The 19,716-nt window shown below is 50.2% G+C and overlaps 2 protein-coding genes across 2 annotated transcripts; one reads left to right on the top strand and one right to left on the bottom strand.

The window, feature by feature from the left end:
* Positions 1-361: 361 nt before the first annotated feature.
* On the bottom strand, positions 362-2,631 carry F5J12DRAFT_878743 (C-terminal domain of homeodomain 1-domain-containing protein). The gene is made up of 4 exons (XM_051747136.1): positions 2,235-2,631; positions 1,509-2,180; positions 1,065-1,459; positions 362-1,012 (listed from the first exon to the last, which is right to left on the bottom strand). Exons 1-4 carry the CDS (start codon positions 2,564-2,566, stop codon positions 621-623), a joined length of 1,791 nt encoding a protein of 596 aa, XP_051594030.1. The 5' UTR covers positions 2,567-2,631; the 3' UTR covers positions 362-620.
* An 85-nt stretch (positions 2,632-2,716) lies between these two features.
* F5J12DRAFT_777028 (uncharacterized protein) lies at positions 2,717-4,913 on the top strand. The gene is made up of 4 exons (XM_051742310.1): positions 2,717-3,223; positions 3,281-3,394; positions 3,456-3,629; positions 3,681-4,913. Exons 1-4 carry the CDS (start codon positions 2,768-2,770, stop codon positions 4,569-4,571), a joined length of 1,635 nt encoding a protein of 544 aa, XP_051594031.1. The 5' UTR covers positions 2,717-2,767; the 3' UTR covers positions 4,572-4,913.
* The last annotated feature ends 14,803 nt before the right edge of the window (positions 4,914-19,716 follow it).

Genomic DNA, 19,716 nt, shown 5'->3' on the forward strand with positions numbered 1-19,716 from the left:
TACTACTCATACCTCTTTGATCGCGCGATTGCGTCGTATGTATGGCAGCACATATTTGTGTCGAGCCCTGTCGATCGGGAACTAGGAGAAAGGTACAAGCGAGAAGTATTGTATTACGGGGGTGGAAAAAATCCCTGGCTTATGTTAAGTGCGTTACTCAAACTGCCAGCATTGCAAGGTGGGGACGCAGCAGCTATGCAGACTGTTGGCCAATGGGGGATAGATAATAGTAGTATTTCCAGCCGCCATTAATGCCATCAGGATCGTAGAACCATTAGCGCAGGTTTCATGTAATACCCACATCCAATGATGAGCAATCTATTATGGTAATTTGACTTGACCTTCGAGCCAGTGCTGCAGCGATACGTAGGCGGCCAAGGTCAGCGGCCGGAGCACACCTTGAGCGAAACAGGACCACGTTGTACCCTTAATCCGTGTCTACATTATGTTAAAAATGTTTTATAGATACAATCTAAAAAATACACCAAAAAACATGGATGGCGAATGAGAGAAAGTAGGTGGAGCAGTAACAGGACAACAATCACCAGTGAGTAGCAGCATTCGAAAGCAGAACAGCAATGACGCATATTTATGAATAAGGATAGTGTGGAGTCGCGATGTCAAGCACCAACAGGCAAACCAATATCCCCGAGGATAAGGGCCGCATGACCTAACTGGATATTTACCGAAGGTTGTGACACCAAGAGGTCGGGGAACTCGAAGCTCGGTTCAGGAGCATAAGTACCGACACCCTCCGTCTGAGGGGTAGATTCACAGAGTGTTACCCAGTCGTCAAGAAATGATACACCTCCCACGGACGGCGTTCCGTCAGACAGCGCGAATTGGTGTTCAGGGAAGGGCTGGAGGGCCGATGACTGTATACCTGACAATGCATCTTCACAAGCCTCATTTTCAAGGGGTAAGAAGAGGTCGTCGAAGCCGCTACAATCGCCACCACGCTCCTCTACATCATGTAGCACAACCTCAGAGGACCTCGGTGGTGAATGCATCACTGAAACTCCGTGAGGGGGATAGGGATGAGTCACAAAGTAACTAATACTCACAATGAGGCTGACTCTGGAGCGAGGCTGAAGGTATCGAATATCCGCCAAACAAGAATTCCCATTGCATGCAGGGGTCAGGATCCAAGCATTCGACAGGAGGAGGAAGGTCAAATAGTGTTTGAAAATTCGTTTGAAACCAATCCTCGATATCACCTTCATTCGATGTCGTTCGCGGAAGCGGATCGGAAACCACCTGAAGGCGGGGCTCAACAGATGAACCACGGGGGCGCTTGGGAAGGTTGTATTCAGCGCCTTCAGAAAGCCGCCGCTTACGAGACCGAGGCAGTACACAGTTAACTTGCGTTCCTATTGAAGGTTGAGTAGTGGTTCCATCGTCGGACGAAGGAGACAAAGGCTCGCTTGCACTAGTACTTGGGGTTAGGGGAGACCGGACACTAGGCCAATTTTAGTTCAGCAAAGCGTCAATCACAATGTGTTACATGCCGTAAGCGTTTCTGGCGTTCGGTGCGAGTAGTACATTGGTCTTCTGATAGACTTGCTCGACGTTTACGGCCGGCTAGAACGGGAGGCGCGACGTCCTGGTCTTCATCATCGCTTTCATCTGAAAGCGAAGGGATGAGAGTAGGGATGGCAAATGCTGGAGGCGGTGGGGATGAGAAAGGAGAAGGGTATGTCGGTGTTTCGGAACACCAGCTCTCGTGACGTGTATGCGCGTTTCCTTTTGTCCTGCATGTTCCCTGCCGCGCATTATCTTCATCAGTAGATTTCTGTTTGCCGTATTCCGTTACATCCGCAGAAGCATCGAGACCTTTGGTGTTGGCGCTCCAGGCAACCGTCGACGAGTATAGTCCCTCCGTATTAGCCTTAACAGTTTCGAAAGCCTGGATTATAATTGCAGGCAGTGGACGTGCTGGATCAGGTCGAACGAGAGCACGGTATGCGGCATCCAGGGCGTCGGCTCGGCAATTGTGGAATTGCTCGCGACACAAAGATGTCCAACCAATGCGTCGCCGCGCGTTGATGAACCAAGTGTTCACCGAATTCTGTGAACAACTGCAAGTCTTAGCGACAGATGCCTTGAATTGCGTGGAAGGATATGGGTTATGGATGTTCTGAAGCAGCCAGTTATAAGCTGTTTCGATGAAAGGAACGAATCTTTGAAAGCAGAGCTAGTCAGCAATGAGAAACCTAACGTGCCACGAGACACACCTCTCTTCGCTTTGTTGCGAGACTGATGTGATAGAAACGTCGTCTAGCCCGTTCAGAATATCCTCCACGCCACTTGCCAACTCAGCCATAAGCAACTTTTGCTCCTGTTGCATTTCAAGACAACATTGTGCAATCATGGAGATGCGAGATGCTACTACGTGCGCCAGCATCAGCGTTTCCTCTGTGAGTTCACCCTGACACTTCATGCCGGCGATGTCTTCCTGAAGTTTTGCCCACGTAGAATGGAAAGGCAACAAGCGCCTCTCATCAGACAAGGCCAACAACAGACCTCCCTCGGCATCGATGAGTCGTTGGCGTATTTCCGCGTCCATACTTGAGAATAGCGATGATGATTTGTGACGGAACACCTCAGCAAGCTGCAGTTTTTAGAGAATCGTAGACAATGCGGAGTTTGAAGCGCAGTTCAGACTTTCTGTTTACATAATGACAATGAAGGCAAGTGCTTATGTATGCGAGTAATACTGCGATATCAGTTCACTCACACCAATACGCCACCCATCGCCAGACTCACCATGGACTTGGTCCTTCAACGAATTTTGAGCTGTTCGAAGGAGTATCTTGGACGAATTCCGCCTTCTAGGCACTTTGTGCGGCCTGGAAACGAACGAGTTCTCCCTATTTCATTACCTGAACCACCTTCTCTGCTGTCTGCTTTGGTTAATGCCGGTGCGCCGACCGCGTTGGCCGAGGAGATGCAGCAAGCTTATCAACAGCGAGCCTCTGAACTTAAACATCACTATGAGACCGCCGCGCTTCAAGTAGCACTTTCCACATCACGGCACTCGGGCCCGTCTACCTCTCCGTCCCTCGAATCCGAACTCTTCACTACCATCAAAGAGTTATACACTACGAAACTCGAAGGCTGGCTGAGAGATGGCTTGTCATTGTATAAGAGCCATACAGTCATAAATTCTGGTCAAAACGACCGTCCACACCGAGGCAGGGGCACACATGTGACATTTAATATCGTGAGTTACCTACTCATACCTTCACCGACTGAGTATTATAACTGGGCTGTAAATTAGGAATACGTTCCTCTGCTAGAACGCTTTTTTGATGAAAACCCCTTCCCAACGCACGCCGACAAAGTCTTTCTCGCTAAGAAATCTGGCATGACATACAGGCAGATTCACGTTTGGGTCAGTTGCTTTATTAGTTGTTGCTTTGGTACTGACCTTTGTTCCTGTGGTCACCAACTAGTTTCAAAACAAACGCAAACGCACTCGCTCCAGGAAGGAGGGAAAGTTTTTGCTCAAGAAACCCCTGCTGGACGGAACAACGCTTTCTCAAGGCACACCATGCGATCAGGTGAAACAGCACTTGAAGCGGAACGAAGTTTGCAACCGACTATCTACATTAAGGGGTGAAGCCATAGTAAGCAAGTCGATGCGCCATAATCCATTGTGTCTGACTTCAGACTTCCAGGATCCATTTGACGCTCCAGCGCCCCCTCATGCCTTTCCTTCGACCTATCCACCCCCCCCTCGATGCGAGCCCTTTCTAGAAAATAGTGTATTACAATCCCACTTGCTACCTTGGCAGAGGCGACCTTCGCCTGTCCGGTCTTCCCCGCTGGAAGTCATGAGCATGTCGGGTCTCATGGAGATATTCTCAAAGTTGAGTGTTAGGGATGACCATGGCCGCCAGTGTCAGCAAACCCGCCCAGCTCACACACTTGAAATTGGTGCTGCAGTTGCGTCAATCACTGTTAAACCATTTGCAGCACCACTATTTGCAACCTGTCGGACGGCAGGATTCACTACCAAACCCCCACTAATTCTTCTTCCCTCCGTTCTTGCTCCTCGAGACCGTTTACGTCCCTTCCGTACACTCAGTCCACGGTCTCGACCTGTCACGTTGATACAACCTTCTCTTCAGGCGCCGTTTAAAGGCGGGCGAAAAATAGCTCCCCTGCCCAAACGGGTGCCACAAACTTCAACACGAAATCTGCCACATTCAACTCCAGATTCCCTGGGGCGTCATCGGCCATCTTCTGGCTCTTCCATGCGATCTTCGTCTTCTGAATCGAGTTCACCGGCTGCCACAACACCGGAAGCGGTTTCGTCTCCGTTACCTCAACCGGTCGAGCTATCCACCTTTCGAGAACCTCTCCCTTCGATTGGCTTGGATGATTTCAATGATCTTGCCAAACATCCATTGAAGGACCTTCGACTTGATCCTTCACCGGCACTTCATTCAACACCCAATGTAATTTCCCAATTTTTGATCTCGCAAGATAACCATACCATCATGCAGGCTATGCAGAAGACGGTCTCGCCGCCGCACACCCGTCTTCCACTACGCATCAGGCCTTGATGTTCACACCTTTTCACATATACCGTGCTATTTACACCGTATGCGCAATGCATTGCCTTCGAACGATGTCAGCGAAGTAATACTTACACTGTAATAACACGCAGCTATAGCATACCACACAATTCAGAAATATCCCGGACCACGCATCAGACATGTTTTTGTACTCGTTATCTCGCCCGGTTGACCAGTCTACCTTTCGAGTATCCCTTCTTTCGATTGGCCTGCATGATTTCCACAGCCCTGCACGCGTCGTTTGCGGACAAAGCGATGTCAAACATTTTTTTGTAATGTGATTCGCAACCCCTGTACAGTACAGCGGCCACGACATACACCACTTACGCTCCCAGTGCGAAAGACTCGTGACCTACATACATATGCCGACCAGAGAAGCTAAACGACATTGTTAGTTTCCTTGGTCCAAGCAAGCTGAGGACCCGATCACATGTATGATGTCACTGACTACAGTATCAGGCTTAATCTCATGTAAGTCCTCGACGCCCACTACCCACGTGCGTGATAGGAAGCTTGCCTGTGAGCACATACATACCAAGCTAACTTTGAAACGAAACGGCACGTATGAGCCCGACCATGACAACTATCCCGAACCTCCATCAACGTTTGCGAATATCCCCCGGATCACGCATTAGAAATAATGTTTTGTGCGTGTTCTCTCGCGCAGTTGAGCTGTCCACCTTTCGAGTATCTTTTTTTTTTTCGATTGGCCTGCATAATTTCGATGGTCCTGACACACGTCGTTCACGGAACTTCGTCTTGATTCCTCATCACCAGTTACATACATTTCTAATATCACAAGATAATTTCGAACTTGACGGTGAACATATACGTATGATTATATCAACGGAGCGCAGCGCTGTTTTCACATAAATTTGCTTGCCTGCTAGCCGTCAGTAACCTGCAGAGTACAACACTCGAATGACTTACAACCCCCATTAAGCTTCCCAGTCCACCACTGTTTCCACCGCCAACAGTACCACCGCTGAATTTGGATTGAACAAGGAGCTTCATGACAGTCATTGCTGCGCCGTTGACCGCGTCTTGCTTGCTACCAGAGCTCGCACCCCCACTACTATCAAAAAGCTTGCTTGCTTCACCCATCGCTAAGCTGATCAACTGGCTCTGGCTGCCTCCACCACTCCCTCCACCGGAAGTGAATGATTTAAGTGCCTATCATCACGTCAGTACGAGCGTCTTTCAAGGCCTCGACAAATGGCGGTGGACTTATCCTACCTGCAAAGCAGCCGCGCTGCCCATCGAGCTAGCGCTCATATTGCTAGCGGACCCTTGATTGTAGGCCCTATCGTGGGCTTCCTGAACCCTCTCCTCGTCGACGGGCTCCTCGTGTTCGTCCTGGGTACAACGATGAAAACAGTGGTTAAGAAGAAGAATTCGGCGACATACTCGGCGCCCCCTGACATGGTTCAACGCAGATGAGAATATGCCGGAGTCGTCAGAGCCACTGTGGCTACTAGCATGCCGGACGACTTCGTCGTCGTCGACTAGATCGAAATTGATGTGATGATTATGACGATCAAGTAATGTGCGGACAGCGGAACCTACATTCGGGTCTATCGCTCTCAGCTCTACGGTGGTGAGGACTGTTGTATTCCTCGCCGCCCGTTCTACGGAAGTCGGCTACATCATTGTCTCTGTCACGATCTGCGCGATCTCGTGAAGATAGTGTAGAACACTAACACTGAGGCCTAGATTGGGATTGGGATTGAGCTTGGGATTCCGAGTACGTCTGGTAACCTTGCTTCGCGAGATTGATGAATGTATCCTGGAATCGGTAACGTCAGTGAGTCGTTTAAGAATTTAGAATTCCGTAAGTGCTCGCCATGGTGAGGGGCGATGGTAGTATCAGAGGACGGGGTAACCTCGATTCGTGACATCTACCTAGTTATTATACTTATCTAGTCGCACAGCATTATGTCGAAGGCAGGTATATTCCCCTACAAAGAGGGACTCCATTTCACATGCCATGACGTCTCAACTGATCCTGAAGTTCCATCAGACTTGCAATTCGGAGTCAGACACCTGCTAACGGCTTCCGGCGAACTCCTTGTGACACACCTGCCTAGAACGTGTTTGGCAGTTTCTTTTCCATATCACCCAAACCAGACGGAAGACCTCTCGAGTGGGGTCGAAATAGGGTTGTTGATCATCGATAGTAAGTTATCTCTTTCCTGTGTATGGACATAGCTACGGGGGTATCTTCCACTCAGATCCCAGCAACATACTTCAATTATCAATACCTAAACTCGTTCAGCCCTAGGGTTTTGACTCATTCACATTTGTCGTAGTTACTGGTAGTCCAGAATCGCCGGGGAATGCACCAGGTACCCCCTGTGCTGTGTCGGAACGTAGGTTCGTTCTTGGACGCTCAGACGTCTCAACGGGCGGAGCCGCCACACCCGATGTAATCGACTCTGTGCCCACGCCCAGATACGTTTGTGCAACCTCTCGCACTCTGTCGATGTGTGGCTGGACCGTTGCTTGTGCGCTAGCTAGATACTGTTGGCTTGCCCCTACTGCAGAAGACGCCTTTTCTTGCAGTGATGTGAGAGCATCGCCGGTCCCCCAGCTCGGAGAGGTAGGCCCTGGCGCAGAAATCCCCGTCGAAGATCCCATTGAACGTGGCTTCTCTTCCGAAGTTCCATGTAGGGCATTCTGCAGGTGTTCAGTTGCCACCCGCATCGCACGCCAGGGGGAGCGGACTAACCTTGGCAGAATCGACGATGTTGCTCGCCGTGGTCTTGGCCTGGTCAGCATATTGGCTACCAACATTCTTGGCTGTCCCGATATCCTGCCGTCCTTGTGCAACGGCAGCATTCGTCTTATGCTCGACTTCGCGCTGTAAGACATCAACACCAGAAACAGGGTCGCCAGTGACCTCGGGACCCATTCCCTATAGACAAACAACAATTCACCCATACCCTATTTCGGCAAATATGATGCAATTACTTACCTGTGCGGCTTGGGCAGCTTTTTCGGCAGCTTCCCTTGCCTGAATTACGTTCCCCCTTACTTCATGTGCGACCGCAGGGTTCGGTGCCATTGCCTGGGCTCCTGCAGCGGTGGTCTCGCGCTCTGCGCACCTAGAGAAAACAATCGTAAGCAATTGGATGAGGCAAGTGTTGGTGGGGTCAGCTCACTCGCTTCCCTCGACACCATGTACAGGTTCTTCAGTTCTTGTACGATCAGTCATGGTTGTAAGTGTATCACAATTCAGCGTTCTATGTTTCCGTTCCCCCCAGTACATGTTTATATATGTATGCACCCGGGGGGACCGACGTCATCTGTCCTTGCTCCGCACCTTGGCTGTCGACGTCATGGGCTTATGGTTGTTTGGGATGTATCGCTTTTTTGGGAAAACAGTACTACTATTTGCTGGTTTCCTCATATATAACTGGTGGAAGGAGCGTACAAGTAGAACATGAAGAGTCAAGATAAATGCTTGCCGCCGAAGCAAGTGTGGGCGGTAACGTCACCAAAAGTAGTAGGATCTACACATAGATCGAGAATTCACCCACTACTCGCCGTGTTGGACACCCGAAAGCCTGGATATGGCCGCTTCAGATGCCCGCTTGACTGCTTCAACATCACGAGCAAATTCCCAAATGCGGGACCCCTTTCGGGTTGGGGTAACAGGTCGTGCTCTGTGAGGCGACGGAGAAGTGGATACATCGCTAACGTGCAATCTGGATGAAGCTGAGAGACCACCCGTTCTGTGTTTACTGATGGGGGGCAAGCGGGTAGGTGTGTCTAATGGTGTAGAACTTGGGATTGGACCAGCGTCACCTGGGGTCGCAGAGACGCCCTGCGATATCATAATCCGGGACGATGCAAAGGGCCGGTGTACGTTAGGTTCGGGAACGTCTTCCACCAGGAGAGAGGGGAACATATTAGACCCAGTAGCAAGGAAGCCAGGTCGCTGGGAGCTATTGCTCACCTCGCGAGACCGTGACGTCATCCTCAAGGGGTCCACTGCAACTCGTACGCCCGCCCTAGGATAAGTCTGCACTCCGATAGATCGATACCACACGCCTCCAACATTATGCATTACCATACACTCTCCCGGCAGTTGCTCCTCATTTGCTGACTCCGCATCACATTCATCCTCAACGTCTCCATCTTGGCTCTCTGCTTCCAATAGTTGGTGGGACTTCAACCTTGAAGTTGGAACCGAGGATTTAGATCCAGGACGAGCTTTAAGAGGAAATTTCCGACTATGAGGCATATAGTCCCATGCATTCTCTTTATAGAAGATATCCCCCAAAGGGGACGGTTTGGCAGACTGAGGAATAACTCCTCTGTTCGGAGTGTATTGGGTGGCAGTGGTGGCAGAAAGGTGGAGGGGAGAAAGGGTATTGGAGAGCGGGGCCTTGTCTTCAGGGAAAACCCGTCTAGGAGCAAATTCTCGCTCCTCCCACGCGAAGACACGCTTTACCTTGGTCGGATCAGGAGCTGGTGATCCCTCTTCGCTTATGTCATTGCAATACGAGCCTTGACGAAGTAAGAGGTGTTGTTTGTCAGCTGCAGCGGGTTCTTCTAGTGGTTCAGTGCGACTGGGTGCAATTTTGGATTGCACAACGCCTAGATTGCTTGCTGACGCGTCACCAGCAACAGGAAACATAACTGGTAGCGGGGTCAGACTGCCGGAACCAGCACGGTAATGACCCCAGATATTAGAGAAGTAGGTGGTCGTTTGAGGAGCCGATGGAGTCAGATTATTGGGAGATAGGACAGCTGGATTCCACTGCAAGGGGGGAGATGATAAAGGAGTGGGTAACATTCCAACCTGTGGTTGCGGCGAATCAGCAGCAATGACGGAAGGTTGGCGAGAAGAAGCAGGGTCGTAGTGAAGGGGAGTGGGTGGAAGGGACAATAGTCGCACATGAGGGGCGGCCGGGAGCTCGTTTGGACCAGGTGTAGGTAAGCACGTCATTTCAGAAGACAAGGAAGAGAGTAACGCAACCTGACGAGCAGGAGTTGCTGGCTCATCCTCGGGTGGGAAAAATCCAGTGAGAGCTTCCGTTCCGACTGAGTCAGACGAAGAGACTGTGAGTGACGTTTGTACCGGTTGCTCATGTTCAACCCGCGTCAGAGGGCGCATCAGATGAAAGCGCCCTTCAAGAGGCATAATCCTATACTCTCCGTCGTCGTTGGTTCGACCGTATGAACAGGCGCTTATTGATCCCATGCCCCCGACTGCCACGCGGCGGAGCTCCTCGAGACCAAGAATGAGCCCCGTCGATTCTCCAACCTGGGAACTTTCATTGCTCTGTTGATTCCATATGGAAGTATACCGAGGTATATCTAAAGCCTGGTTAGGCAGCTCACACTGCGAACGACAGTGGGAGTCGTATACGTTAAACCAGCGATCTACAAGAGAGCCATAGTCGTATGCGCGTGGCGGTGGATACGCCGAAGATTGCTGTTCTTTCATGTTGGTGGATGTTTGCGCAGAGGAGCCAGGAGCACGAAACGGAATAGCGTGCCAGGGCTTGTTTGGACCGATGAAGTGGATGGCTGATATCTGAGAACCAAACCGTTCATAAGCGGGGGCGTAGCTAGAGCGACCGTGTCAGCATATCATAAAACAGCGAGGCAAGTGACTGACGTATAAGAAGCTGTTGGAGTCGTATTGTACGTAAAACGGAGTCTATGCCAGTCATCACCCCTCCATTCGTTGAGGATGCCTTGATCACCACCGTCCCAACTACCTCGAGTATTAAGGAGATCGTAGACTTGGTTGAACTTGTCCTCGCCAGGAGAAAGAACCATTACACCGGAGTTGAATATATCGGGCCAACCAACATCAGGGGCCGCGGCGAACTCGTGCTCTATTTTGAAGAGATGAGACAAGGGGCGGACCGGAAGAACGTCTGCGTCGAGGAATATGACTTTGGAGTACTGCGTAAGGCGCAATACGTGCAACTTGGTGAGAACTGTATCCAAATCAGGGCGACCTGTGAGAGGAAAACGTCAGTCTAGAACACTCGAGCTAGAAAACAGGAAAGAATGGAGGAAATGGTGCGTTAAGATGCGACATGGCCCGGGCGAATGTCGCAGATGTATTCAACGGCCACGGCGAAAGATAAACACGTGGATATGATATGGAAGGGACGCACTCACCAAGTAAATCAAGCTTTTGGTCGTCAGGGTTGGTAAGGACTTCGACGCCAATGACCACGTCAAAAACTTTTCTGAGGAGCTTGGGTGTGCTGACATCGACGGTCTCCGGAGTTACGATACAGACGATGTCATATTGTAGCTGTTGATCGGGTGGGAGGTTCCGGTGTGCGTCCTTCAAGGCATAAGCTAGGGTGAGTGCACCCGGCAGATATGAATCTGAGGTGAGAAGGGTCACAAAAGCGTACTGTGGAGACATTCGTAAAGGGTTGTTGACGAAGAGCAAGATGAATAAATTAGAACGGCTGGTCACGAAGAGGAGCTGCTCCACGGGCGCAAAGCCGACATGGCCATATTTGGTTCCTGGTTACGGGCGAACTCGTAGAGCTCGTTTCTAACACTTCTGCCAAGGAACAGACCGCTTGTTTGATCGACGTCGTGTCGACTCCCGTCGACGTTAAACTGCGCGTCTCAAACATGCCCCCAAATCAGCATCGCACGGGTGGCTTCGAGTTGAAACTGATTTTATCACGTGATCAGGCATATCGCGGAGGAAACGGAGTTCAGGGGTTTAATGGTCTCATACCATGACAGACACCTTGACTTTCAATCGTGCGTGCATCATTCGATCTTGTTCTGTAAACAAGCTATTGAGACTAGGGTGCAGAAACTCTGAAGGCGATTGCAGAATTCAGTGAGTGGTTCATGGAGCTCCCTGCCTTCCTGTTGCTGAAATTGTCTTCAGTCGAGGTAGCTATACACACCATCCTATATGTTCGCCAGATATATCCCCCAGACCTATTCGTGAGACGGAAAAAATACGACACGCCCGTTTACCAGTCCCGACACCCCGCCTTGAACGAGTATATATCAGGCGCTGTCAAAGCTGTTGCGGACGAACTTGTTCTGGTATGCCCATACCACTCCCGTGGAAACAGATCCTGCTATGTTTTAGGGGAACGTGGACAAAGTCGTAGTCGTTATAAAGGACAGGGACCATGTCGCTGTAGAACGCTTTATTTTCTCCGTGAAGAACATGATCCAAGTTGAATCATACGATAAAGACACCAGGTAAGGTGCACTACTGTCCACGCCATCGGTGCCAGATTCCTGAAATACTGTAGCGTCCAGAATGCAATGACACCTGCCACGCTTAGCCAATACTTCCGGTCATTCCTCGTCAAACTAACAATGATCGAATCCCAGCTGGGATTACTCGAGCACCATGGTCAGATTCTTCTTCCTTTGCAGTTTGTTACCTCGACGGTGTCTTTAATGTGCCTTCGCGCTTTTAGAAGATTATTCGTTTGCCATAGTAATGGAACTTAACGACGAGAAGGTTCCATCTGTGAGTCAGGACAAGGTCTGTTGCTCGTCCATCGTATTGTGGTCCAGTCGCAAACTCAGAATCCAGAATCCTCCGCCTTGGGTTCCCGCGGACCAGCAGCACACCACATCAGGGGCATCAGAGGATTCCCAGCTCCACCTGTTGCGCGCAGTCGATACTGGAATTATCAGCGTAGGCCAACTCACCTTGACTTAACACTCATTCTCACGGCCACCTAGCTTTCTTTGGCGGTGCAAGAATCAGGGGAGAAATTTCAGAAAGTTGTGTCCTCTGATCCAAAAGGAAAGGGAAAGGAGATAACTTAGTGGAGAGCGAACGTGCTACCCGCAGAAACTGGAATTTACAGTCCTAGCAATACACGACCTGTGCGATTGCCGTACTACAAACTTGCGCCCAGCAAGTCGCAGTCGGGGCTAAACATCCACCCGTATACGCTGAATGATGGGTATGATTCGGTCCCATTCCTCCATAGCCTGCCGACGTTATCTAGTTTTGTTGAGTCCAAAGTCGCTGATGACTTACCGATTGGTAGAACTCGATCTCTCCGCCCGCAAGATTACTGAGCATTTCCTTCATTTCAGCTTCTTTTGTATTCTGGAAAATCCTCTGTTCCCGCAACGTCTCATCGCTGAAAGCATCAGACGTCTCATGCGCCGTGGTGACTGCATCTTGGAGCTACGCGCAAATTGTCAAATTGAAACCCACAAATCGGAGAGCCATCCTTACTTCTTTGATCTTGATGTCCAGCTTGCGCATCTTTTCTACCCGGCTGCGGTCATCGTCTGCTCCTCTGATCGCATCAACTTTGTCTTTCAGATACGCGCTAAGTCCAAGACCGCTGCTCCCCGCATGCCCTGATATGATAGCGGATAAACGGTCGCGCTCGAGAGTAACGCCTGATAGGTAATCTGACAACTCCTCAAAGTCAAGCTGCTTCTGATCACGAAGCTTCAGTACGGCACGGTTTGCATGGGAGTAGATAAGGAGAGAGTGCAGGTGAACAAGAAATGGATCGGTCGACGTTTGGGTCTGTAAAATTCCGAGGGGTCACTAAGGGAGTTATTTATGACCGAGCGACCGACCTTATGGCGCAGCAGGGCTGAGAACTCGAGCAACGTATTTGAAAAGTGATTCAAGGGATCCGTGATTCCCGACTCTAAGAAACCCAAACCCTGAGCGGCAACGGCAAGATCGTGGTAGTCAGTCATGAGATCTTCATGAAGTGCAAAATGACCAGTCTCGTTCAGCGTTGAGTCCCACGTCATGGCACCGGCTTACCGTTCGTTCTCCCGCGGATACGGTTCCAGAGTCGCTCAGAGAGGACCAGACCCTCTTCGAACTTATCAACGCTTTCACGCATCTCCAAGAAACGCTCGTCTGGTTTACGGACACGTGCGAAAGCGTTCAAGAGCGTGTCCGATATGTTGTCAAGGAGTCCTGGTGTTGGTTCAGGTCCAGGGGGGTGTGCGAGGTGTTGGTGCATGTAGACATGCTCGAGGACAACGTGAGTGACAAACCAACAACTAAGCTACGCCTTACCCATTCCGTGGACTCCAAAAAGGCACGCAAGAGCGTGCTGCGTTGCAGCGTAGGGTGCCGTGCTATGCGCTCCAAGAACCGGTGGAGTCTGCGGAAGTCAGGGAGCGCACCATGGCAGTGAATATATGCCTACTCTAGTCTGCGACGTTCCATAAACTCAGGGCTGAACCTATCGCCAGTTATATATTCTGAGGAAGGATTAGCCTGTGTTGGGGTGATTTACATAGGCCGCACCTAACCGATGCTTGTCGGGGAGCGCAGGTACCACACATGCTGGGAAGTCTTTGACAAGGTGGTCTCTGAGAAATACAAAGTCTTGGAACCGTCGACGAGCCGAGGGACTCTGAGACGAGAATATGGGAAGGTTGGTCTAGCCACATGGATCAGCGCGGCAACAGGACAATGAGGTCATAGGACGTGCCTTTGCCACAACCAGATATGAAACGTATGCGTCCTTGGTCTCTGCTAATTCCTTGACAGGGTCCTTAACGATAGTGATAAGATATCCCTCCCACTTTGGGTCGTGAGGACTGTGCAGCTCTTCAGCTCCCGCCGTGCTCTGTCTGAACCCGGGTCCTGCTTGTTTCACAGCATAGTCAACATCATACGGCGCTGAGGCTGATTCCCATGTTACGCTGTCGAAGACGTCCTCGTCCATGACTGGTCGGCTTGTCGTAAGCTATGTAGTTGCAGTCGGACCCGGGGCTAATTTAAACTAGCATTCCCGTTTGTGTGACGTGTGTGACCACGTGACACGAACGTCGCAGAAGCCGTTGCACAACAAACCACAACAACCGCTTTCTGCCATGCGTCAATATTCCAGCCACGGTCGGCTGGCGCTATTGGCACTGCTCAGCGCGGCTTCGGCGGTCGCGGGTTATGAAGTTACATTCGCCGACTCCGATTACTCCAGGCAGGTATGTTCTGGGATGTGGGGGGACTCAAATACCTACATCAATGGTGCGCAGTTATTGCACCCTTGAGGCGGAAGCAAACGTTTCATCTCTGCTTGACAGTCACCTTCGACCCGCGAACATCCTATGGCCAGGTAGCTATGGCTATATACGAATGGAAAGACGTCAAGTATCTGGGTGCGGTCACTTCTGAGTCGGACGATTCTCTTCCCGTGAGCTATTCCTCCAGCGGCCTTGACAACACCTGACGGTTCTCTCGAATTAGCAGAAGACCTACGTATGCACTACGGACGCTGTAACCTCTGGGCTGTGCCTGTACCAAGATATTGGCAAATTCATCTACAGCTCGGACGATGGCACCCCAATGAATCAGACAAGTTTCTGGACCGCAAGTGTTACGCTGGATCAAGTGGTGTCTTCACACAAACAACAAAACAAAAGAGGCGGAATTGCTTCAATTCAGACTCACCCCTTCGCTCGCCAGGAAAGCGAGACTCTCAATCCGAGCCCTGCTGGCACGCTGACGTATACTGGCCCAATCCAATATCAAGTTCGCAAGACTGGCTATTATTGTGTGGGTACGTGTGACTTCCAATATGACGACGCCCTGTCATGACATCTCTCCAGCCATTGTGCCTGTTACGATCATTCCACCTACTACTCGCCAAGTTTCTAGTGATACTCCGTCCCATCCCACTTACAGTGGTGTCGTTCTCTTCCAAAATACATTTGACGGCCAACTCCCTGCCGCAGACTATCCCAAAGTTAACGTAGGTGTTCTTTGTAAACCCGCATATCCATCTAATCGGTTCGTAATACAGTTTTACCTTTCCATGTTCTTTGCATATGCACTGCTGGGGTGTGCTTGGGCTTGGCTATGTTGCAGACATATGACTGAGCTACTACCCATCCAAGTACGTACTTCACTGTTGTGGGTGACCTCGTCAGCTCAACCGTGTACAGTATTATCTGTCCGGTCTCGTGGCTTTCATGATCGTTGAGATGGCTGCGAACTGGGGTGAGCTTCTCATAGACGAGCTCTTGCACTTCTTTTGATGGAAAAATGGGAAACAGTATATTATCGGTACCTCAATGCGCACGGCAAGAATACTGCTTCGATCGTCTTTCTCTTCGTTGGTTGGAATAGAGTTTTCACGATACATAACGACTTGAACTAAAATTCTTTTTAGTTGCCATTCTGGATGCTGGCCGGAATGCGCTTTCATTCTTCATGTTGCTCGTGGTTTCACTTGGCCTCAGCGTGGTCAGGGAAACATTGGGTAGAACAATGATAAAATGCCAGACTCTAGCTGCGGCTCACTTTGTCTTCGGAGGTTTGTCAATATCTGCACTATCTATGCCTTCTAACGCCATAGCAGTACTATATGCTGTCGGGATCGTCGAGCTCTCACTCGAGTCAACGTCGGCATTGGTTCTCCTGCTATTTGTTATCCCATTGGCCTTCACGCTTAGTGGCTTCCTTATGTGGATTTTGCACTCTCTGACTGGTACTTAAATCTTAGGCACTGTGTAAGACCAAGCTGACCGCCGTTCCAGGCACCATGAACCAGTTGGCCGCTCGTAAGCAACGATACAAGCTCAAAATGTTTCAACGGTTGTATTATATCTTGCTTGGTGCCGTGGTTGTGATTGCAATATTTTTCGTCGTGTCATCATACTCGTTCTCGGACCGACTAGCGGAAGGTGAGTTACTGTGTAATGAAGGAATCACTGGCTCAGCTTGCTCAGATTACGCGGCAAAATCATGGCGTGCGAGATGGTGGCTCCTTGACGGTTACCTTGCCCTTCTATTTTTCGTCGCTTTCTGGTCGATCGCCTACCTCTGGCGGCCTACGGAAAATAACCGCAGATAAGTATTTGTCCTCTCTGTTGTTAAGGTCCTCCTTATCTTTTTCCGTTACGCTTGCGATGTCAGACGAGATCGCACAAGAGGACGAGGATGCGGAAGATTACGACCTTGAAGCCCTTCAGGACAGAACCGCTGCACGAGAGGACGACGAGATTACTCTTGTAAACAACCGAAGGGAACCGGAACCACTTGCGGAAAACCATGTCGTCTTCGAGATTGGCGATGAGGACGCCGGCAGCGACGATGAAAGTGATGCCACTAAGAAACGCCGAGGTGGCGAGCGGAAGTCGGTTGAAGAGCTTGAGGGTTCGACTGACGAGCGGGAGGGTCTCATGGGGGGAAGGTCGAGAAACAGGAATGATTAGACTACCCACGGACGCTCCTTTCTGCACTCATTGGTCTCTTTCTCATATCTATTAGTACATGTAGAATACGCCTTTACTTTCGACGGCTGGTATGGAACATGGTATAAGACCGTCGAGGTTCGGGAAAATAGTAATTGCTTCCAGTCCGGTGCCCATCACCAACGTACCAGTCCCCGGAGTCCTTACAATCATGCTGTGCTCGCACTAGCAAGAGACTTCGCAGGGAGGTACAGCGATCAGGAGATAGGCGATAGGTTTGGAATTTGAAACCTGACGCTGCGGTCCGTCCAGTCCCATTAGGGCCGCTCAAAGTTGGCGCCGACGCCTACAGCTAAGTTATGGTAGTCGCGCTGTAGGCGTAGGCGTCGGCGGCGGCATCTTTGAGAAACCCTATTGATAAGCTGTAGGGAGTAAGCTGACCACATTCCTCTGGTACCAAGAATCCAGTCCATTAGAAAGCAAATCAAGTATCACTCAGGAGGGCAGATAGAAGTAATAACATTCTGTTCCTTGGCGTTTCATGCTGGACCAGTATCTTGGACTTTCCAGAGACTGTCGGGATACTAAAAGAAACAAATTATTATCCGGGAACGAACTACAAATGATAATGCAAATAAATCTCGACGGAAGGAGCACAAAGTACAGAGACGAAGGACCGCCTTAGCTATTAGAATCTCTGACGCGCCCGGTCGACGTCGTGTAAAGTCGTGCGGCGATGTTCATGCTTTGTAATTCCTGGGGTGATATAAGAAAATCTGGTTCCATAACACAAGAAAACAACCTTACTTGGAACAAGAGTTTGGCAGCATAAGGGATGTACAATTGCGAACAAGCTGTTTTGTTCTTGCATGCACGACACTCAAAGGTTTGCTTTTTCTAAACAATCATGCTCAGTACGTATGATCGGATGATTTGATGTTGGGTAGCGCTTACAAGATTGGCTATTGCAGTCAGGCCGCAGCTGTCATTGCTTGTCAGTAGAACCTCGAGATAGAGACAGTGAAACCCACATATCGCAAACATGCAGACGGTAGGCATCGCTAGCGTCGAACAGCCGTTCCTTCAAGAACCCAGCAACACCATGCGAAATCATACAATCGCGCTCCATTTCTCCGAAACGGAGACCACCATCACGACTACGCCCCTCCACAGGTTGTCTGGTCAAAATCTGCACAGGACCTCGGGCACGAGAGTGGATCTTGTCGTCCACCATGTGTTTTAGGCGTTGGTAATACGTCGGCCCGAGATAGATTTGCGCTTGGAGCTTCTTGCCCGTATGGCCATGATACATTACCTCTAGTCCACGGGATTGATATCCTTTCTGACGCAAAAATGTCGAAACGGATTCGACTGTAAGCTCAGTGAAAGGTGTGGCGTCACCCTCGTTGCCAAGAAGGGTGGCAACTTTTGAGAGAAGACACTCAACCAAATGCCCAATGGTCATACGTGATGGGATGGCGTGAGGGTTAATGATCAAGTCAGGAGTGATGCCCTCAGCTGTGAAAGGCATGTCGTCCTGGCGATAGGTGATTCCAATAGTACCTTTCTGACCGTGACGAGAAGCGAATTTGTCGCCGATTTGAGGTATACGAGTGGAACGAACTCGGACTTTCACAAACTTCTGTCCCTCAGAATTCGTGGTGATCAGCACCTGGTCGACGATTCCGCTTTCTGTACTCTTGAGAGGTGTTGACACATCACGTCGAGTATGCGTCCGTGTGCGCTGTCCGAGCTCCTCACTATCCGGAGGTATTGGTGCTGTTTTGCCAATGATGATATCTTCTCCCAGAGCACGGATACCAGGAGCAATCAAACCATCGTCCTCCAGCTTATCGTAGGTACCGTGCTTCATTCGCAGGGTCGTCTCGCGAGTAGGTTTTTCGAATTCCTCCAGCTGCTGGATGCCACTCTTCTTCTCTAAGTCCATGTAACTCCGGTAGTAGATACTTCGGAATAAGCCACGGTCGATAGAGCTCTGGTTCATAATAACGGAATCCTCTTGATTGTACCCGCTATAGCACATGATGGCAACGATGGCGTTCTGACCAGCGGGGAGCTCGCGGAACTTCAAGTATTCCATCGAGCGCGTGGTAGCAAGGGGTTTCTGAGGGTAATACAAAATATTCGCCATGGTATCCATACGGACCAAAAAGTTGGTTAGGTAGATGCCCATGGCTTGTTTACCCATGGCGGACTGGTAAGTATTACGAGGAGACTGGAAGAGGATGAGAAAACCTGTACAGTGATACGGATGATCAAACCCACCTGATTGTGATCGGGGAAAGGTATGATACTAGCACAAACACCCAGAATCATACTGGGATGAATTTCACAATGCGTCCATGTATGCGCAGACGTCTTTGCTTTCAGCCGCGCAGTGGGGTCATAGTCACCATCGTTTTCGTAAGGGTTGATACCGGCAGATTGCAATCTGGAATTTTCGAGATCTTCTGGCGTCATGGATATCATAACAGTCTCCTCTTCTTCCGCGTCCAATAGCTCCACAATGCCAGTCTTGATCAACTGCTCCCATTTGAACTCCTCGCCATCATCATCCCGGTAACCTTGGCCGAGCCACTTGATATGTTTCTTCTGTAGAACGAGTTGCTGGTTTTCAACAATAAAGAGCGGCCGACATACACGACCGGCGTCGGTATAAAGTCGAAGCTCTCGTTCGCGAATATCGCGAACCACGGAAACTTCGGGACTGATATCTTCCTTCCGACGGAGTTTCTTTATCGTTTTAACGAGGTTGGCAGGGTCCCGATGTACACCCATCCAGACGCCGTTTACGAACACTTTCGTGCAAGGAGTAGCAGAATGCGCGTTTTCCTCAAGAGACTCCAAACCCCACTCTTCTAAGAATTCGATAACGGGAGCTGAATAGGAACCGACGGAGATGCATGCATAAGCGCAGATTTTTAACAAGCCAACAGGCTTGCCCTTCTGGAGTTTC

The sequence above is a fragment of the Pisolithus orientalis genome (genome assembly GCF_024613125.1).
Source record: "Pisolithus orientalis strain OTSU chromosome Unknown F5J12scaffold_255, whole genome shotgun sequence".
Lineage (NCBI taxonomy): Eukaryota > Fungi > Basidiomycota > Agaricomycetes > Boletales > Pisolithaceae > Pisolithus > Pisolithus orientalis.